At 38.7% G+C, this 20,241-nt stretch overlaps 1 protein-coding gene across 6 annotated transcripts in view; it reads right to left on the reverse strand.

The window, feature by feature from the left end:
• Positions 1-20,241, reverse strand: part of kiaa0586 (KIAA0586 ortholog) — a 667,340-nt gene that overhangs the window by 587,050 nt on the left and 60,049 nt on the right. For all 6 annotated transcript variants that reach the window (XR_005946263.1, XM_041214268.1, XM_041214267.1 and 3 more), the window contains 3 exons: positions 14,347-14,583; positions 9,327-9,534; positions 3,782-3,958 (listed from right to left, as the gene is read on the reverse strand). Coding sequence is in view for 5 of the 6 variants with exons in the window: in XM_041214268.1 (XP_041070202.1) it covers positions 3,782-3,958; positions 9,327-9,534; positions 14,347-14,583 (622 nt within the window). In the remaining variant the exon portion in view is untranslated. The remainder of the gene's footprint in view (positions 1-3,781; positions 3,959-9,326; positions 9,535-14,346; positions 14,584-20,241) is intronic.

Genomic DNA, 20,241 nt, shown 5'->3' on the forward strand with positions numbered 1-20,241 from the left:
TCACAATCATAAAACTACCAAGTCACATGCCTCACCCACCTACACTGACTCCCTTCACTCCTACCTAACTGCAATATCTTTCCTGCAGTCTTCCTCTGAAGCCTGGGTTTTAAAACGGTAGAGAAGAAAATATCTATCTACTTAAAAGGAATCATAATGGTAATAATAAAGACCACAGGTTTATGTTTTGATGCAAACATGCACATAATCATGGAATACAAATCAAAAATTCCACTAACATATCACAACATTGCGTAAGGAAAACACAATTTGACATATTCAAATCACTAATTCAGTAGCCTTGATAACATATTGCATGTTACATGGGATAAAGCTGTGAAAACTCTGACTTAGTAGGAATTAAGACAGAGATCTGCTCAGAATATGTTAAAAGTGTTGCATATCGTCTATACTTCCTGCCAGTTTAATTGGTACTTCCTATAACAATTTCTTATCATGCTTCAACTTCCTATTTTAAAATCCTATTTCTTATACTTAGCTCTCATTTGGTAATTTCTCCTATATCTCATTCCTGTCTCTGGGCCCATTCAGCTCATGTTGTAACCCCCGGCACAACAGCACTACCTGCTAAGACATGTGAAAATTGTCAGCAGTCAAACTGCAGACATCTCTTACAGCCAAAGAACAGGACAGCTTTTTGCAGAGCAGGAGCAGGTGGCCAGCAACACCTATTCCGCAGGGAGCTGGATTCTGTTATTACCCCAGGCTCTCTCTGCCCACTGCTCCTAAACCCAAGGATCTTCCTCAGTTGCCAGGTCCTTTTGACCCACAGTACTACTAAAACTGAAAGCATGCACCAGTGATGATTACACATGCAGGTAACCTCCTGTCCAGTACTCCAGAGTCCAGCACCATTCCTGTGGTCTCATATCTTGGCACCTGGTACTTCCTCCCCATGTATGGCATACACAAGGAAACTCCCAGTTAGCCATACACTCCATTTCACCCCCTTAAGTTCTATAAAATACTATCATTTCCCAAAACGGTTTCTGAGCCCCCAAACTTTAACTTTCCATTATTTGTAAACTCTACATATCTACCTGAAATCTGTTGCATTTCTTCCTCTGTAATCTTCCAAAATTGTCTAGATTTTGGAAACATCCCAGCAGATTGGAAAACTGCAAATGTAACACCTCTGTTCGAGAAAGGAAGGAGACAGAAAGCAAGAAACAATAGGCCAGTTAGCCCGATGTCTGTCATTGGGAAAATGCTAGAATCCATTATTAAAGGGGAAGCAGCAGGACATCCAGAAAATCATAACACAATCAGGCAGAGTCAACATGTTTTTGTGAAACGGAAATCTTGTTTGTCAAATTTATTACAGTTCTTTGAGGATGTTAGATGAAGAGGAACCAGTAGATGTAGTGTTTTTGGATTTCCAAAAGGCATTCAATAAGGTGCAACGTCAAAGATTACTGTGCAAGATAAGAACTTATGATGTTGGGGGTAGCCAACGGATAGAGAACTGGCTAACTAACAGGAAACAGAGAGTCAGGATAAATGGGTCATTTTCAGGGTGGCAAACTACCTGGTGGAGTGCCGCAGGGATCACTGCAGGGGACTTAACTACTTGCGATCCATTTATTCGGAGGTTTTGTAGCCAAATTTGCTCACGATACAAAGATAGCAGGAAAGAAAGTTGTGAGGAGTATATAAAGAAACTGCAAAGGGGTATAGATAGTTGAGTGAGTGGGCAAAAATTGGGCACATGGAGTATAATGTGGGAAAATATGAGCTTGTCCACTTCAGAGCAAGAATAGGAAAACATTATTCAAAAGGAGAGAGACTGCAGGATCCTGCAGAAAAAGGGACATGGAAGTCCTTGTGCATGAATTACAAAAAGTTAACATGCAGGTACAAGTAATTAAGAAGGTAAATAGAATGTTAACCTTTACTGCAAGGGGGGATGGACTATAAAAGTCCGGAATCTTGCCACAACTGTGCAAGGCATTGGTGAGGGCACACCTAAAGTAATGCAGTTTTGGTCACCTTACTTAAGGAGGGACACACTTACATTGGAAGCAGTTCAGAAAAGGTTCACTAGGCTGATTCCTGGACTGAGGGGTTTGTCTTATGAGGCGAGGTTGAGCAGGTTAGGATACATTCATTGGAGTTTAGAAGAATGAGTGGTAATCTTATTGAAACACTTAAGATTCTGAATGGGCTTGAGCAGGCTGGATGCTGAGAGCATGTTACCCCTCTTGGGGGAATCTAGATCTGGGGACACAGTTTAAAAATAAGGAGTCTCCCATTTCAGATGGGATGAGGAGGAATTTTTGTCTCAGAAGGCCATTAGATTTTGCAATTCTCTTTCCTAGAGAACAGTGGAGACTGAGTAATTAAATATATTTCAAGGCTTTGATTGACAAGAGAGTCATGGGTTATCAGGGCCAGGCAGGAAAGTGAACTTAAGGCCACAATTAGATTAGCTATGATCTTATTGAATGGTGGAGAAGGCTCAAGGTACCAAATGGCCGTCTCAGGCTCCTGCTCCCATTTCTTATCTTCTTGTTATGTATCCTTGGCTTAAAAAATGTGAATAAACAAAAATCCATATGTAAAGGAATATTTAATAATCAGGACTCATCCTTTGTGGTTTTCACGGAAAAATGCAGCCAGTAAAAATTCTACAAAACCATATGATAAACATGGTAACTAACTCATCAGCACTCAAGAACCTTGAAATAGGAACCAGAGATCTCTAATTTTATTGGAATGTATTACTGGAAGAATCCACAAGCAAGTTTTACCTACTTTTAAGATAGTTAATAAAAGAACCAGAAAGGAGGTTTCTTTAAAAAAAAAACATTTTATGTTATGGTGTGGAATGCAACACCTGAAACGGTTGTGGAAGCAGACTTTTCATTTCCAAAAGGGAATTGGTTATAGACTTGAGAAGGAAGAAAAATACAGAGCTAAATGGAAGGGGAATGGGGCTAACTGGAAAAGCTCTTTCGAAGGACCAACAAAGGCTGAAGGGGCTGAATGACCACCTTCTGTGCTATATGATTCTATCCTAAAGTATACTATTATAAACTATACAGTAACAGTATACAGTAACTAAAAGTAACAGAGTCACATGAGGGGACATGTTTTATAACATTTCAGAAATCTTTATTTTAAATGTTTTAAAATGTTAGCCTTAATTGGCCCTCCAACATGAAATCACGGTCTGGTCCCGACCCCTCCCAATGAGGGAAAAAACTTCCCAATGAAATAAAAATAAAACAATTGAGTTCCCAAACCTTTCATATGCACAGCTGCTTCTGGATACTTCATTACTAATTTAACGTTAAATTTCACCTCCTTCTTCTTGGTTATGCAAGTTTCCCAAAGATGTTTCAGAATCTTACCTCAGTTTAGCGCTCCCTTTACCATAATCCTAATGAACAAGAACTGAATATGTTCCAGATTAGTCAATGTGAGGTTCAACATTAGAAATGGAATCCTGACATTGTGTACAGCTGAAGTGATATTTCCCATGATTCACATTAGAACATTTACTACTATTACGCAATGCAACATCAAATAATTTAGTGCTTTGTGTCTACCAAAATGCATGTCAGTCCTGAGTTAACATCAATCTGACAACACCAACCAATGCTGGTCGGAAGGTATAATCCCTCTACGCATCGACTGGTATCAAACAGCACTATTTCTAGGATTCCATTTTCTATTAAAATTTTGGTGGCCTCAAATGAAATGTACTTTCATAACTTACTCAGCGACTACCATTTCTAATTTTTTTTTTGCGTCGTACCTTGTCCATCTATAGAAATCACTGCATTCACTTTGGCCTTCTGAATGGCAGACTTTGTCTTCTTTTGCTGAACTTGAACATCCTTAGACATTGGTACAGGGACACATCTACGAGGAGCAGGCGTCTGCAAAGAACTTCTCATGCCAAATCCAGCAGCAACAGATTGATTCCGACAAACTGAAATTAAAGTCAATACTTGAGGGCAAATTATTAATTTTTGACTTCATTCTATTGTAAAGGTATTCTTGCATTTGAAGCTCCAACTTCTTATGGTGTGACTTATTTATTATGAAGATAGCAAAACATTTATAACGCAATTAATAAACATAGCTTGTAACTGGAGTACAGAAAGAAGGTCCCAATCAAAGTTGTAATTGCTAGTACAAGAGTTGCGTTCGGTGCCCTGGGACAAAAAGGGAAAAATCATCCAGGTTTTGTGTGACTGATCCCCATCCTTTTATGCCTATTGTGAATGTCCAGTGAGAACAGAAGTGGGTTGTCCTGTCTCAGTTGTCAAATATTAAACATATACTTAATATTATTGCACATACAGTAAGAACCTACATGAGAGAGGTGCCAAAGGGACTATCAACAGATCTGCATATCTATATGAGTCAGCACTTTCAGAAAAGGAAAGGGGAAATTTAGAGGGAAGAAATAGAAAATAAATCATGGCAAAACTAGAAGAGAAATTAAAATAAGACCTACATTGAAGCCATTTTTCCTCATTCATGCATATAGGGCTTATTACTATCAGTTTTCAAAACCTGTGCACGCTTCAGGCTTGAAAAAGGTAGGATCTGGGGTATACCATTTACAAACAGTCCATCTTCTTCCTAGAGAAGAACTCAATATTCAAAGGCATTCTCCTCTTAAAAAAAGGAACAGTAGCTAATCGATTGAAGATAGATCACTACTTGCTCTAGTCTCCAACTGAAACTTATTAAGGTTTGAAGAAGGGGAAAGATATATTGAGGACGGCACGAACATATAGCTTCATATTCAAATTGCTAGTTCATTTGGACTCCTTTTCCTCCTTTACCTACAAAGCAATTAGATGATTTGTAAAGCAAGATTTTGCACAGAATTAATCTCAATGCAATTCTTGAAAGGTGGTAACGATAGCAATTTAATTGAAGCACTCAAAATGGTAGGTGGGTCAGCAGCCAGAGGTTATAGACTTCTGATAACTGGCAAAAGAACCAGGGAAGGGGGGAGTGGGAAGATGATTTTTTTTTTAAATAAACACTGCAATGATGATCTCCAGTGCACTACCTGAGAGGGCACCAGTAGCTGATTCAATAGTAATTATGAAAAGGGAATTGCATGCAGAGAAATGGGAAAAGATCATGGAGTAGGACTAATAGCCTTTTAAAAAGCCATCACAGGTATGATGAACTGAATACTTCTTTCTCAGCTGTAAGATTTTATGAACTACAGTCTGTACACTGGCTATTGGAAAGCATCACATCCCACCACATGATTATTTTTTCTTTGAAAGCAAACTTGATATCCACTGTCACCAAACTGCATGCTCAGTCTTTTAAGGCAACAAATTGTTTTATTTATACAAGATAGATGCAGAAACATTGAATAGTTTATCCAGTAAAACATAGATTTGTCTGCATACCTTGCTATATAAAACAATAAAGACATCACTCATTTTATCTCTAAACATTTTTTAAACAGATTTACTTGAGTTAGCCAGAAACTAGCTTAGCTCCCCTAGTTTACATGAAACCCGCTTAGAGCTGAAACACTAGATGAAAACTGGGCCTAGGCTGTCCAGTTCTCCAATAGGAAGTTTCTGACTGAAATGCCCCTCAAACAGAAATCCAGCCAATGATATCGCCCCTTCTTGAAGTCATTACCAAGGCTCAGACCTATCTTTTTGATTTGTCAGCAAGTAACTTGGTGCGCACCTGCCAGATAGCCTGAAGATTAGCAGTAAAGGGCAACATCTTTCATAGTTACATTTAATTGAAAATCTAATTTTTGACTACAGCGAAGCAGCTTGTGATTGAAATATTGTCCAAGGTTGATTAATTAATTAACACGGCAGGCACCCATTGTATGGACCATACAAAAGCTTGCACCATGTGAAATCCATTCCAGTCAACTGCTTCTTAGAAAGTTGTGGTTTTCAGTGGGAAGATGTTCTGTGTATCCTTGGTATTAACCTCTTTACGCTGCTTACACCATGCATGGCAATTCTAACAATCCAAAATGTAAGTTAAAAATTCAACATAGGGTCCCAAAAATTGTCAAGGGGGAAAACCTTAGCTGGAATTTATAGAAAAATTATAAATGCAAGTATTAAGATTTCTACTTTGGCAATATTGTAAGTGTAAACAACTGAAATGTCTTCTCTCCCTGTTTTATTAAACCTTGCTGCTACCATTATTTAGAGTTGAAATAAACACATATAAATTGCACAAAGCTTTAATCTTTCAATTAATTAACCATTTATACCGCGACCTTAGTATGTTGAGAAATTCTTACTCTCCATAAAGTGTCATCTCAAATAGTTATGTAGGCTTAAAGCATCAGGTAAGCAGTGCTACAACAGCGTAAATCTTACAATGACAACTGGAAAGAAAATATCATTTTTCCAATATTAATGTGGGATACTGTGAAGCAGGTTCGTGAGGGCTGTGTGTATGGTGTGTGTCTGTGTGTGTGTACATGTGACTAACTTAATTAAACTGAAGACTGTTAAACTGCAAGGTTTAAATCATCAAAAGGCTAGTTGTAAAAGCAGGCATTTTGAATTAAAGATGAATTAGCTAAGATGGGGTACAAGTACATACAGCATGAATAGGAGTTTGCATTACGAGGTAAGTTGAATTTTTAGCTGTTCAATTAGCTGTTGAATTTCAAAGGAAAATAAAAGGAGGTTTTATAACTGGCAAAGATCATAAATGAATAAAGCAAAGTTATTAAGTTTATTTTTTCCCAAAAGTAGTGGCCATAAAGACAACATGAAAGATTTTTATATTTTGGGAAAAATAACTTCCAAAGTAAAGAACAATGGGTTTAAAGAAGTAAGAGAAAAAACATATTTAAGGAAAGATTGAAAGCTATATGAGGTTTGTGTGGCCATGTGATTCGAAGAGTGTGCTGTGCGAGGGCAGACTGGTGAAGTGAGCAGCCTTTAGCCACCCCAGAGAAATGTTTGTTTGTTCCAGAAAGCAAGGTTTTGTTACAAGCCTTGAATTTCCATGGTCGAGTGAGAAGGAGAGAGTAGCCTGTGAAATACCTCCCCTTGGCATCAGAGGCCTTCTGGCAACATTGCTGGGTTTTTTTTTTAGATTAAGAATTGATGGGGAATGTTGCCTTCAAAAGGTGTTTATTTGGGAATCTAGCTAAGTAAAAATCTTTTGAGAAATGTTATAAGACTAAATTTAACTGTGTAACTGTAATTTTGTGTGTTTAAGTTTTCTATTCTTATGTTAATAAATGTTTTAATTTAATATCTAAAATCTTCAAAAGCGGTGGTGAAATCTTTATTTCTGACTTAGGTACACATACCTTCTCGTAATAAATACAAATTGCAAATCGTTGTGATAACTTAACCAAGTTTCCCTTTGGGATTTGGTCAGCCCGGCAATTACTGCCTGCCATATCATAAAACAGCTTCTATACAAAAATACCAGAAAACTGATGCAACACAAATCACATATTCACTTAAGCAAGAAAATAAAAATAATTAAATTTAGGAGACACAATAAAGAGCTAATCTGAGGATTTATATTTGTGTTCTACACTACATTGTACAGTACAATCGAGCTACCCGACATACTATTCCATTTTCTAAATCAATAGACAGAACCATAGTGCCCTCTATTGCATAAAACAAAAAATATTCTGTTGTTGAGGAAAGTTAGAATGACATGCCAAGCATTGATTTTTTTTAAGGTTTCCTATTAACTCTTTAAATTGAATAGCAAATATTTTTGAGATAAATGAGCAAACCAAACTATGACATTCTGAAATTATACTGGCTACAGTTTGACATTTTTACCAGAAATGTTATGAATATAATAGTGAAACTGTATATAACTGCTGCAAGAGTTAACAATATGTATCTTAGAAGACAAATGTTGAGCTTATGATTCTGTAACGTAATTTAGATCATGGTTTGTCAGATAAACTATGTTCATTAAACCATAATAATTCAAAATGAAATTAAAACAATTTTCAAAGTAAATATTGGATAATTATTAGGAAGAGATAATATAGTAAATTTTCATGAGTCATTATGATCAAGGTGGTTTTTGGTGAAATTCAGTTTTCGTTATATAGTATTATGAGATATTTGCTGATGTTTTAGGATCAAATTTTGCAATTTTGTGCTTTGCTCGTCATGACCACAAAATAATCAATATAGTGTATGAATGTCACCTGCACTTTGATGGTTCAAATTATTTGGAACTAGTTAGATTTATGTTTTTAAATCATTACTTGTTTATTTTCATGAAAACGAATCAATAATTGCTTTAACCCTAGCATCTTTCTGACTACACACTTGTTTCAATGTTATTCATTTTTTTTTGAACAACAAGTACACTTTGCACCATAAGGGGAAATGACAGACATGTAGACTTGGAGTAACTGAAACTGACCCAAGACTATTCTAGTATCGGGTAGTTTATCTCCTGGCAGAATTCGGCTTTCTGTTTCTTCATAACTGATCCCTCACCCTACTTGGCAACGAATGGACACTATTTTTTTCATCTCATGTGCATTTGTGTATCAATTTTTACTTGGATAAGCTAACAGCCAGGATGGTGAAAAGTGAATACATTCCTTATAATGCTGTGAAGACAACGATTTTAACATATTATTTATGCCATAATTCTGAATAAAGAGATAGATACAATTTCTAAGAGCTTTTCAAAACCTGAATAAAAGCTTATCAAACCAATTTAACATTAATGTTACCTACTATGAGGATTAGAAATTCTAATAGTCAAAAGCCCAGGGATTGTAACTGCACAATGATTTGGTTTGGGGATATGATGGTTGTGCATATCTTTATTGCTTTAGAAGCCAGGATTTACCTCAGAGTATTAAAGTAGTGGCCATCAGTGGTAGAAATAGTACAATACTGTTGAGTGAACCCATAATTTTGCTCCTAATGTGCACATTGAAATTCTGGACCAACATAGCTACCAAAAAATAACTCTCTTGAATTTTCTTGGTGGTTTTGCATAAAATTAACTCCAAACAATACTGTATTCATTACAATATCAATGCATTCTTTTAAAATGCAGATTTGAAAAGAAACCCAACTGCAAAAATTTGTATAATTTTTATGCCAGATTTAATACTAATAAAAAGATTCCTATTCTTGTGACTTCTTTGCAGCAATAATCAAAATTATTTTTTATTTTATGAAAATAAAACTCATTCCTATTAATGATGCCATAACAAGCACTGAGCAAAATTTCAATGACACTGAAGATTTGTTTTTATTCTGTAGTATTGTAATAGACCAAGAAAATATTTCTCCATCTCACACAAATCTGTTTGCTCTTCTCACCCAGTGCTGTTGCAGAGGAGTCAGATGGCACATCTCTGAGAGAAACATAATGGATGTTGTTGCTTGGCAACTGCTGGAGCCCTTGATTCAGAGCCTGTGTTGCACTACAATGTATTGCTGAACTCTGTGTCATCTTGTCGGAACGTGTTGGAGGTGCATCAAAAGGATGGATGTTGCTTGTTGTGAATGCTGAAGTCAACATTCGTGACTAAAGGACAAACATAAAAATACCTATTATGGTCAATGTACAATAATATAGCATAATTTTAACTTATTATTAAGCACTACAAGTAAATGTGAAGCAAGGTTCAGGAAACTATATATGTGTATCATCTCAGTTTAAAACAACTTAAGTAATATACAACTGTAGCATTAACTCTGGCTACGGCCATGTAGTTGGTGAATCATAAAGCAATGAACACAATTTTCAGGTGAACAATTTGCAAATCTGCACTTCCAAAGAGGAGAACGGGACCACTGATCCATTTGGTAAACATTCATTGTACAGACGGAGAAAAAAAAAAATCAATAAATGGAAAATCAAAATTACCCTTGTTGGTATTACATATACTCACTTGAACAATGTTCACTGAAATCAAAAATATCCTGGAAGATTTCTGGTGGAATGGCTCAAGGTGAGTCAAGCAACATGCATGTTATAATAATAGGAGTTTCAACATAAAGGGGCCATTACGGCATTTACGCCAGTGTGACCACATAAGTTAAAGTAATACATATAGGAAATATGCATTTTATACAATATTTGCAATGTATCTATTAAAAAACTTACAACTGCATGCATGTCCTATCAACTTTGATTATAAATTCCTATATTCACATTTATAATGGAAGGTGCCTATGCAAACATATCACAATTATCAAGGGAAATTAGGAGTGGGCAATAAATGCTGACTTGCAATTGACACCCAAATCCCATGATAAAAAACAAAAACCCTCCTGCAGGTGCTGCAGTGTGACAAGTTACATAGCTAGTTTCCATTATAAATGTTGGCATTGAACATGAAAATAAAAACACTAAAATAAAGGTAGAACATATGGCTTAAAATAGCAATCAAACTATATCTGCATGCCCCAGTCGAATTATTCCCCTACTACAACCTTACAACAGGTATAACATCATGGGATATTGCTATGATCTTGGTAGAGACCAGTAACTTTTAAAAAGAAATTCAAACTCCCAGTTATCAACTGAAATATTTATGCCACAAGATTTCAAGTTTTAAACAAAAAAATTTTCATATGTGCAAGAGTTGAACAAAACAGATACCACTAACTTAATGCGATATTTCATAAACACTTATACTTTAAACCTGAACATCACAACAGCACACTTCTGATTCTACTTTTCTTTCCACCCAAGAGTTCCCCTATGCTTTACAGGCTCCTCAGAGTTCCTTCTTTTCTCCTGGGGCCAAACTAAGGTGTGCCACAGTCCTCAGGAATCCACTTTGATTCTCCTCAGTGTTCCCAATATTCGCAAAAGTATGAGACTTCTTGGATCTTTCCATTAGCATCAAGATAGGTGAACCCTCCAAACTCTCCCTCAACATCTCACGATTGTGGACTCCTCAGCTCAAACATGGACCTCACTGCATTCTTGCTTAGTGACATCAAATCAAAAACACCACTGATTTCTAATAGCCCTCTGCTACTGACTCCAGCTGCTTTACAGCCCCTGGCAGTTTCTCTCTCTGCCTTTCTCAAAGCTGCTCCCAAGCTGACTGCCTGTTTCTGTGAAAAGTCACCCAGATAAAAACCCAAAGCCAAAAAAACTCCCTGCAGTCTATCTCTGTGCAATGTGGCACAACTGAGGTGTCCCATTAGCGACTTAAACTAATTATCCCCAATTTCCAAAAATTCCCTTTGTTCTAGGAAACCAGATGAATAATTTAAACCCCTTATTGAGACAGCTGAAGACATCCTGTCTCTACTAAGATGATCAGAAATGTGGCCCACTGTTTAGGATTTTCCACTTCCAACTTTGATTGATTTGTAATTACTTGAACTTCAAGTAATTACATGTTTACCAGCTTCTCAAGCTAGGTGTTTTCAATTATGTTATGTTTAAAAATTTCATTCACAAACTAACAGTTATATTTCTAAAACATATGAATCATAAAATTAGACGTACATAACAAACTAACATCCATATTAAAATTTTTCACATGATGTACATGTCCAGTCCATACTTCCTATGTCACAATTTTGAATCTTATAAATTTTAAAATCAGCATTTATAGTGACAAATATTTATATCAACATCTGTATTTAATAATGGCAAAAAATTGTATGTCGGCGTTATGTCTTAGGACCTTGATTAGCACATTACATGTAGGTTCCTGTTTGAAAGAATGTGAGAAAATTGCTGAAGGTTATGAATATATTATGTAGGGAAAGGGACAAATGACTACAGATGCTGTTTTAATGTTACAAAGTATGTAAGAACCTATTCCAGAAGCAGGAATGGCAGATGGGAACACAACCTAAATGAGAAAAACCCAGGGAGGCAGATGAACAAAGCTTAATATGGCAAAGACCCTACTGCTGTTGTTAACTGAGAAGGGACGACGAAAGAAATAGATAAAATGACTCAGGTCCTTATACAAACAGGCAATAGACCATGTACAACACCATCTACTTATGTCAAAGAAAAAAACTTGCATTTATATAACAATAATAGCTTATATATCTGTAGTGCCTTTAGTGTAATTAAATGTCCCAACGCGCTTCAGAGAAGCATTACGTAACGAAGTACGACACCGAGCAACTGAAGGAGATATTAGGTTAGATGACCAAAAGCTTGGGCAAATAGGTAGGTTTTAAGGGCTTAACAGAGGAATGTGGAGAGATTTAAGGAGGTTATTCGACAGCTTGGGGCCTATGCAACTGAAGGCAAGACCACCAGTGGTGGAGCAATTAAAACTGGGGATGCACAAGAGGCCAGAGAAAAGGAGTCAAGAGTTGTGGGGCTGGAGGAGATTACAGAGTTAGGGAGAGGGGAGGCCATGGAGGGATATGAAGACAAGGATGAGGATTTTAAAATCAAGATGTTGCTTAACTGGGAGCCAATATAGGTCAGCGGGCAGGACTTGCTGCAAGTTGGGACATGGGCAGCAGATTTTTGGATGGCTTCAAGTTTACAGAGGGTAGAATGTGGGAGATCAGCCAGGGGTGCTTTGGAACAGTCAAGTGAAGAGGTATCTAAGGCATGAATGAGGGTTTCAGCAGCAGATGAGTTGAGATAGAGATGAAGTCAGGCGATGCTAGAAATAGGTAATCTTAGCGATGGCACAAATATGAGATTAGAAGCTCATCTCAGGATCAACTGTGAGATCAAGGTTACGACAAGTTGACTTAATCTCAGACTGTAGCTAGGGAGAGAGATGAAGTCAGTTGCTAGGGAATGAAATTTGAAGCAGGGACCAAAAACAATGGCTTCAGTCTTCCCAATGTTTAATTGGAGGGAATTTCTGCTCATCCAGTACTGGTTGTCGGATAAACAGCTTAATAATTTAGCAACAATGGAGGAATCAAGAGAGGTGGTTGTGAGGTAGAGCTGGGTGTTGTCAGCATGTGTGTGAAAACTAATATTGTGCTTTTGGATGATGTTGCCAATGAGTAGCATGTAGTTGAAAAATAGAAGGGGGCCAAGGATAGATCTTGGGGGCGCCAGGGCTAATGGTGAAGGAGCAAGAGAAGCCATTGCAAGTAATTCTTCAGCTATGGTTAGAAAGGTAAGAATGGAACTAGGCAAGGGCAGTATCACCATCTGAAGAGGCGTTGGAGGAAGATGGTGCGGTCAACCGCAGTCAAAGGCTGCAGACAGGTCGGGAAGGACAAAGGAATGTTTACCTTTGTCACAGTCACATAAGATGTCATTTGAGACATTGATAAGAGCTGTTTCAGTGCTGTGGCAAGGACGGAAACCACATTGGAGGGATTCAAATATGGAGTTCCGGGAAAAATGGGAACTGGTTTGAGAGGCGATAATACGTTTGAGGACTTTGGAGAGGAAAGGGAAGTTTGAAATGGGAAGGTAGATTGCAAGGACGGTGGGGGTCAAGAGTAGTTTTTTTTTTGAGGAGAGGTGTAAAGATGCCAGGTTTAAAGGAGAGACAGACAACACCCAAAGGGAGAAAAGTTTATAACATTGGTTAATATGGGGGCCAGGAAAAATTTTAGATGATCAGCAGTTTAGTGGGAACAGGAAGTAGGTCTCGTGGACAGGATAAGATCAGAAGGGGCATGGGGGGATATAGGAAAGAAATAGAAAGATGCAAGTTCAGGGCTAGGGCAGGGGGGAGCATTAAAGGAAGTTTGGCCAAATGACTAGTGGAAGGGAGGAACGCAGCAGAGGCAGCAGATCAGACTTTCTCGATGTTAGCGAGAAAGGGGTCCTGGAGCTCCTCGCACTTGTTGGTGAGGCTGGAGGAGACAGGGAATAGGGGTTTAAGAAGGCAGTTTGCAGTTGTGAAAGGAAGTTTTATCTTTGCGTTCCAGGACAAATTTTAAGCAGTTTTAGCAGTCGCAGGCAGAACAGAAAAGTATCTTGTATCCTACTTTCCTGAGGAGATCCCAAAGCAGGAATTTGAAAGGAAGATATGACAGCAAATTCACATACATCAAGGTCCTACAAATGGTAGTGTTGATTAAAGGATGACTGCTGGCCAGGATGCTGAGAACCCTTTGAAAAGCCACCATGAGATTTCTTGCATCCATCTCAACAACCTTGCAGGGCCCCTGTTTAATGTGTCATCCAAAAGGCATTATCTTTGATAATGCAGCATTCCCTCAAAACTGCAGTACTGTGTCAGTCTGCATTGTCTGTTCCAATCCTGCAGTATGGTGCAAACCAGACAACGTTCTGCTCATTGCAGTGTGTTAGCATGTGGTTTATCAGAAATCAATCAATTTAGATTTTATGGCTATCATATTTGGAAACTGTTGAATTCAGAAGATACTTTTTTGGATAAGCTATTAGTTTATACTGCAGAAATACCTGAAGCTCTAGTTGCTGTTCTTGCAGTTTCTCCAAATGGCACAGTCGTTGATTCAAGAGCATGTTCAACTGTGTCTCCAGCTCTCTGACTCTTTCTTGATGTTCTTTGGATCTTGGATCCTGAGCCCAAGCCTTTGCTTGCTGTTCTATAACCTGCTTCATCTGGTGATCCATTTCCTGGAGTTTAGTCCCCAACTCAGCCACATTAGAAAGCTTGGTTTCGAGGTCGGTCTGGGCCTAAATTTAACAAATTACAAATAACTTGAAAGTTACAACAGCTATTACAAAAACTTAAATTTTATTATAGAGAACAGCAAACACGATTACATCGATTTCTCAAATGGTGGTCTCATCACACCCAAATAATTTACGTGGTATTTGATGCTATTTGCATTTTATTCATGCAATTTTTAAAAAAACATTCATTCTTGGGGTGAGCGCATCACTGTCAAGGTCCTCATTTATTATCCAGCCTTAATTAGACTGTGAAGGTGCTGGTTGGCGTAATTCTTAAACTGCTATCGTCAGTGTGGTAAATAACAACCTAACTTGAAGCTCAAACCCAAAACCCGGGATTAAAAGTTCCATGTTCTACCAACTGAGCTCAATTTGTTATAGTTTGGCCCCCATAACAGATTAAAAATCTTAGATTTCCATCGGCATCCTGTCAACTTTCCCCATAATACACTTCTGTATCAAAATTTATAATGAAAATTGCTATATACATTGCTATGTACATGAGGGAGACAGTGGTGCAGCGGCAGTGTCACTGGACTAGCAATCCAGAGGCCCAGGGTAATTCTCTGGGAACATAGATTGAAATCCCCTCCATGGCAGCTGGTGGAATTTAACTTCAATTAATAAATCCAGAATTGAAAGCATGTCTCGGTCATGGTAATTATGAACCCATTATCAATTGTCATAAAACCCAGCTGGTTCACTAATGTCCTTTAGGGAAGGAAATCTATCCTGACCTGGTCTGGCCTACATATGACTCCAGGCCCACAGGAATGTAGTTGACACTTAGCTGCCCTCCAAAATGGCCTAGTTCAAGGGCAATTAGGGATAGGTAACAAATGCTGGTCTTGCCTGCAACGCCCACATCCCATGAAAGAATAAAAAAAATTTCATATTGTAATTACACTCTCTTCTCTTCAGGGGAGTAGAAATACAAGCGAGCAAGTTTACTCAGCACTTTCCATTATTGTGGACATAAAAATTTATAATGGACATGAAGAAACAATGACAGTCTCTTTTCCATAAGTGGCTGAATACATCTACATACCCCGATATAATCATCATCCTGCCTCTTCCCCTGCTTCACCTTGAGGCTACATTTGAGAGATTCCCTGTGTGCAAAGCCATAGTAGACATGGTAGATCAACTAGTATTTAATTATTTACTCCCCTTTCTAAAATAAATAATTTTTCCTCCCCCTTGAAGCCCTTCAACTCCTCTCAACCCATTGTGTTCTAACCAAGTGAACACAGAAGTAACCAACTCTTGTGTCTGCCTTGACACTCTCTGAAGATGCACAAGAGTGAACTAAATAATTCTCCCTTCTCAGTGCATTCACTGTGGCAAGTCCAGCCAATATTTGGATTTTTTTGCATATGGAAATCATAATTGTGAATTCAGACTCTACCATTCTAAGGCATAACATGCTTACATGACATCAGGCACTGCAATCACCTTAATTACCAGTTCTTATAAAAAAAAGAGTTCATAAATATTTGAAGATTAAACATATAATTCACCAATAAATGGTTGCACAAAACAAAGTAAACTTTTCTCTTAGCTCCATTGCCAGTTTTCTCCTTAAACTTCAATTCCCCAGCCACTCCACCAACAAATGCAAGGAGCTCACTGACTTCACTGTCATTGAAGTTCCTCTTTTACATCCATCTTTCACCTTGCCCTCAAGCCAAGCTTCCCCCAATGATTCCCCTAAACCTAGTCCTGAACTTTCTCTCTGATGTCTCTTCATGCTAATTTCAAGTGCATCTGGTTCAAGAGATGCATCTTCTGCTCTCTTATTCTCACTAAACTGTTGGGCATCTAACTTCTCTCTCTAGCCTTCATGCTAGATGTTGTAGTAAACTGTTTACCTTTCTTCCTCCCTGTTACCATCTCCACAGCCCCATCTTAAAAAATCTAAAATGCAAGCCTCTTTCCTTCTAAACTGGGAACCTGTCTGCCCATTCAGGTGGACTTAAAAGTTCCTTGGGTACTGGTTTAAAGAAGGGAGTTAATAACCTTGTCCAAGCAAATGTTTATCCCTCAATCAACATAAAAAACAAATAATTCGATCATTATCATATTGCTGTTTGTGGGCTGCCAGGCTTCTACATTACAACAATGACAATGCTTCATAAAGTACTTATTAACATAAAGCACTTCTGGATGGCCAGTGGTCACAAAAGGTGCTATATAAATGCAAATGTCTTTCTTTTTATATGTACACAATGCACAACTCTACCTCACTACCAAACAGTCTAGTGACTGTGCTTGGCTATCTGCCTCAACATCCAGTCCTTGCTGACATGAAATTCCTATCAATTAAATACTAGTAAAACCGAAGCTTTGACTTTGACACCCACCACAAACTCTGCTCCTTAGCCATCTTCTCCTTGGCACTGTCTCAAGCTGAACTTCAGCATATTGGATCCTGAGCTGAATTTCTGATCACGTAACTGATCAATTACAAGAAGAATACAGTTCTGACTGGAGACAGCAGCGGAGGATAAAAGAGAGGAGAGGGAGGGAGCTAGCAAGTGATCAAGCATGGGAGGAGAGCTTGGAACTGATTAAAGAAAGCAGCAGCAGGGGAATAGCAGCACACTCAAGTTTGAAAAATTGAGAGAGAAGAATCAAACTGTGATAGCACAGGAAAGGTGCGAGTTGACTGGCTGGTGAATATTGTAGCTTTGTTTCCCTTTAGTACCGAATAAAAATTGTAGCATAACTATTTAAACTCCAAACCACAGATAATCAAGTGATATTTCTAAACCTAATTAGTTAAAACAAAATAAAATGGCAGGGCAAGTCATGTGTTGCAGGTGTAGCATGTAGGAAGTGGTGGACACCTGTGTGATCCATGGCAATCACATCTGCAGTAAGTATATGCAGCTTGAGGAACCTCTGCTTAGAGTTGATGAGCTGGAGTCTGAGCTTTGGATGCGATACAACAGGGAGGGGGAAAGTTACCCAGACACTTGTTCCTGAAAGCAGTCATATCCCTTAGGCTAGGTACCTTGAATTTGGTACATGGTCAGAGACAGACTCGTACGACTGCGACTGAGGCAGGTATAGGGATACAAGAGGTAGCACTGGAAAAGCCTCAGTCCTTGCAATTGTCCAACAGGTTTGAGATTCTTCTAACTTGTATGGATGATAGCAGGCACCATGGTGCAGAGGGACACTCAGGTTGGGGAATTAAAAGGAATGCAGTTGTAGTCAAGGACAGTATAGTTCAGGGAATAGATATGGTTCTCTGCAGCAGACGGCTGAATTCCGAAGGCTGTACCTGCCTGCCCAGTGACAAGCTTAAGGACATCTCCTTGTGACTGGAGATAAACTTAGAGTGGGAGGGGAAGGATCCTGTTGTCGTGGTCCATTGGGTGCAACCACTTAGGTACAGCAGATGGGAATTTCCAGACTGACCAAATCCCAAAGGAAACTTGGTCAAGCTATCACAATGATTCTGCAATTTGTAATTATTATGGGAAGGTATGTACACTGAAGTCAGAAGTAAAGAGTCCACTACCACCTTTGGATATTTTAAAGATTAAATTAAAGCATTTATTAACAAAAGAAAAGTTAAACACACCAGATTACAGTTATACAGTTAAAGGTTAGTCTTATAACAGTTGCCTAAAGATTTCTACTTAACTAGATTCCCAACTACACACCCTTTTCGGTTAACAGTCCGACAAGCACCCCCTGTTGCTATAAGGGAGGTATTTCACAGCGTTTCTCTCCCTCTCACTCAACAATAAACTCCAAGGCTTTTAACAAAACCTTGCACTCTGGACCAAACCAGCGCTTCTCTGGGATGGCTAGAAGCTGCTTTTTCACAGGTCTATTTCACACAGTCCACCTCTCAAGGTCTGACAGGGCCACTCACCAAAGCTTTCCATCTTTCTTTAACATATTTTCTCCCTTTTGGTCTGTAAGTCCCATTGTTTCACCCTTGCTTTGGAAGTTACACTTCCCAGAATATAAATATCTTTCATGTTGTCCTTATGGACAGCGCTTTCAAAAAACAAACAGAATAACTTTGCCTTATTAACCTTGCCAGTTTAGAACACCTTATCATGTCCCTTTGAAAATTCGACAAAATGCAAACTCCATTCACACTGTATCTGCTGAGACTTCATTTTAGCTCACCCATCCCTATTTCAAAATGCCTGTTTTATACTTAACCCCTTTGATAATTCAAATCTTGCAGTCTGGCCATCTTTAGTTTAATTAAATTAGTCACTCACACAAGCTTGCTTCAGTATCCCACGGTAATATTAGGGAAAAAAATTATATTTCCTTAACATAAGAAAGAGGTTCTGCTAAGGGACTATGAACAGCTAGTGGCTAAATTAGAAAACATAACCACAAAAGTAATCTCTGGATTACTACCTGAGCCACGAGCAAATTCTCACAGGGTAAATAAGATCAGATTACATGGCTGAAAGGTTAGTGTGGGAGAAATGGGTTTTGTTTCAAGGGCACCAGCAGCAGTACTGGGGAAAGAGGGAACTGTACCATTAAGACAGCCTTCGCCTGAACTGCGCTGGGGCCAATGTCCTGTTGAATCGTATAACTAGGGCTGTAGAGAGGGCTTTAAACTAAATTGTGTGTTGGGGGGGGGGGGGGGGGGGGGGGGGGGGGTTCACTTGAGGGGAGATTTGAAAAGTTAAAGAGAAAGCACAAGGCAATAGTGCAGGGTAATGATAACCAGAGTGTGACAGCAAGGAACAGAGTGTAGAAATATAGTGCACCAGCAAGTAAGGTCAGAGTAGGCAAAAATGGTAATAAGACAGAATCAAAGGGCTGAATTTTACATTGATTGGGCAGGGGCATGCCCAACCCAATTGGGCGTGAAATCGTGCAAGATGACATTGGGCGACCGGCCCGACGTCATCATGCACTCACGCGATATTTCACTCTGTGGCCCGTGCAAAAATCAGAAGCATGCCCGCAGACAATTAAGAGGGCAATTAAACCCATTAACAGTGGAACTGTCTTCTATTTTTTATCGCCTGTCTAATCTTTCAGTCGGCAGACGGGCGAATCGGCCAGGTGGCCTTTACATGTTTCATATAACCTCATCCAAGGACGAGATGAGGATTCCATAATGAACTAAAAAATAAAAATAAAAACCTGGGCAGCATTTTTATCATCTATATTTTCAGATGCCTGATTGTGATGCCCGGACTTTTTTTTCCGCTTTTTAAAACTTTATTGGAACATTTTTGGGCCTGCAGCTCCCTAAGGCAGCTCTCTGCCTTCAGGGAGCTTTCTCTCAGTGCTCACCTGTGCCCGCGTTGATGTCATTGCCCACCCTGCTCCCATACCCGCCCCGGCAGCGCTGAGCTTTTTGCGGCACAGAGCCGATCGTGGTCAGCAGTCCGTTTCCCGGCTGATCCTGGGTCTACAGATTGTACCCATCAGCCAAGCTAAAAATTCAGGCCAAAGTCTCTTTATCTGAATGCTCACACAACAAAATGGATGAATTGATAGCATGAATAGAAATAAATGGGTATATGTGAATTTCTAGTTCATAATACATATATTTAAAAACACAACTTTCAGATATAGGAATTAAAGTTTTAACTGTAGAAATTGCAGGCAACTGGTTGAGAAACTGCAAAAATAATGCTGATGTAAATGTAACTCAAA

The sequence above is a fragment of the Carcharodon carcharias genome, chromosome 20 (genome assembly GCF_017639515.1).
Source record: "Carcharodon carcharias isolate sCarCar2 chromosome 20, sCarCar2.pri, whole genome shotgun sequence".
NCBI classification, from domain to species: domain Eukaryota; kingdom Metazoa; phylum Chordata; class Chondrichthyes; order Lamniformes; family Lamnidae; genus Carcharodon; species Carcharodon carcharias.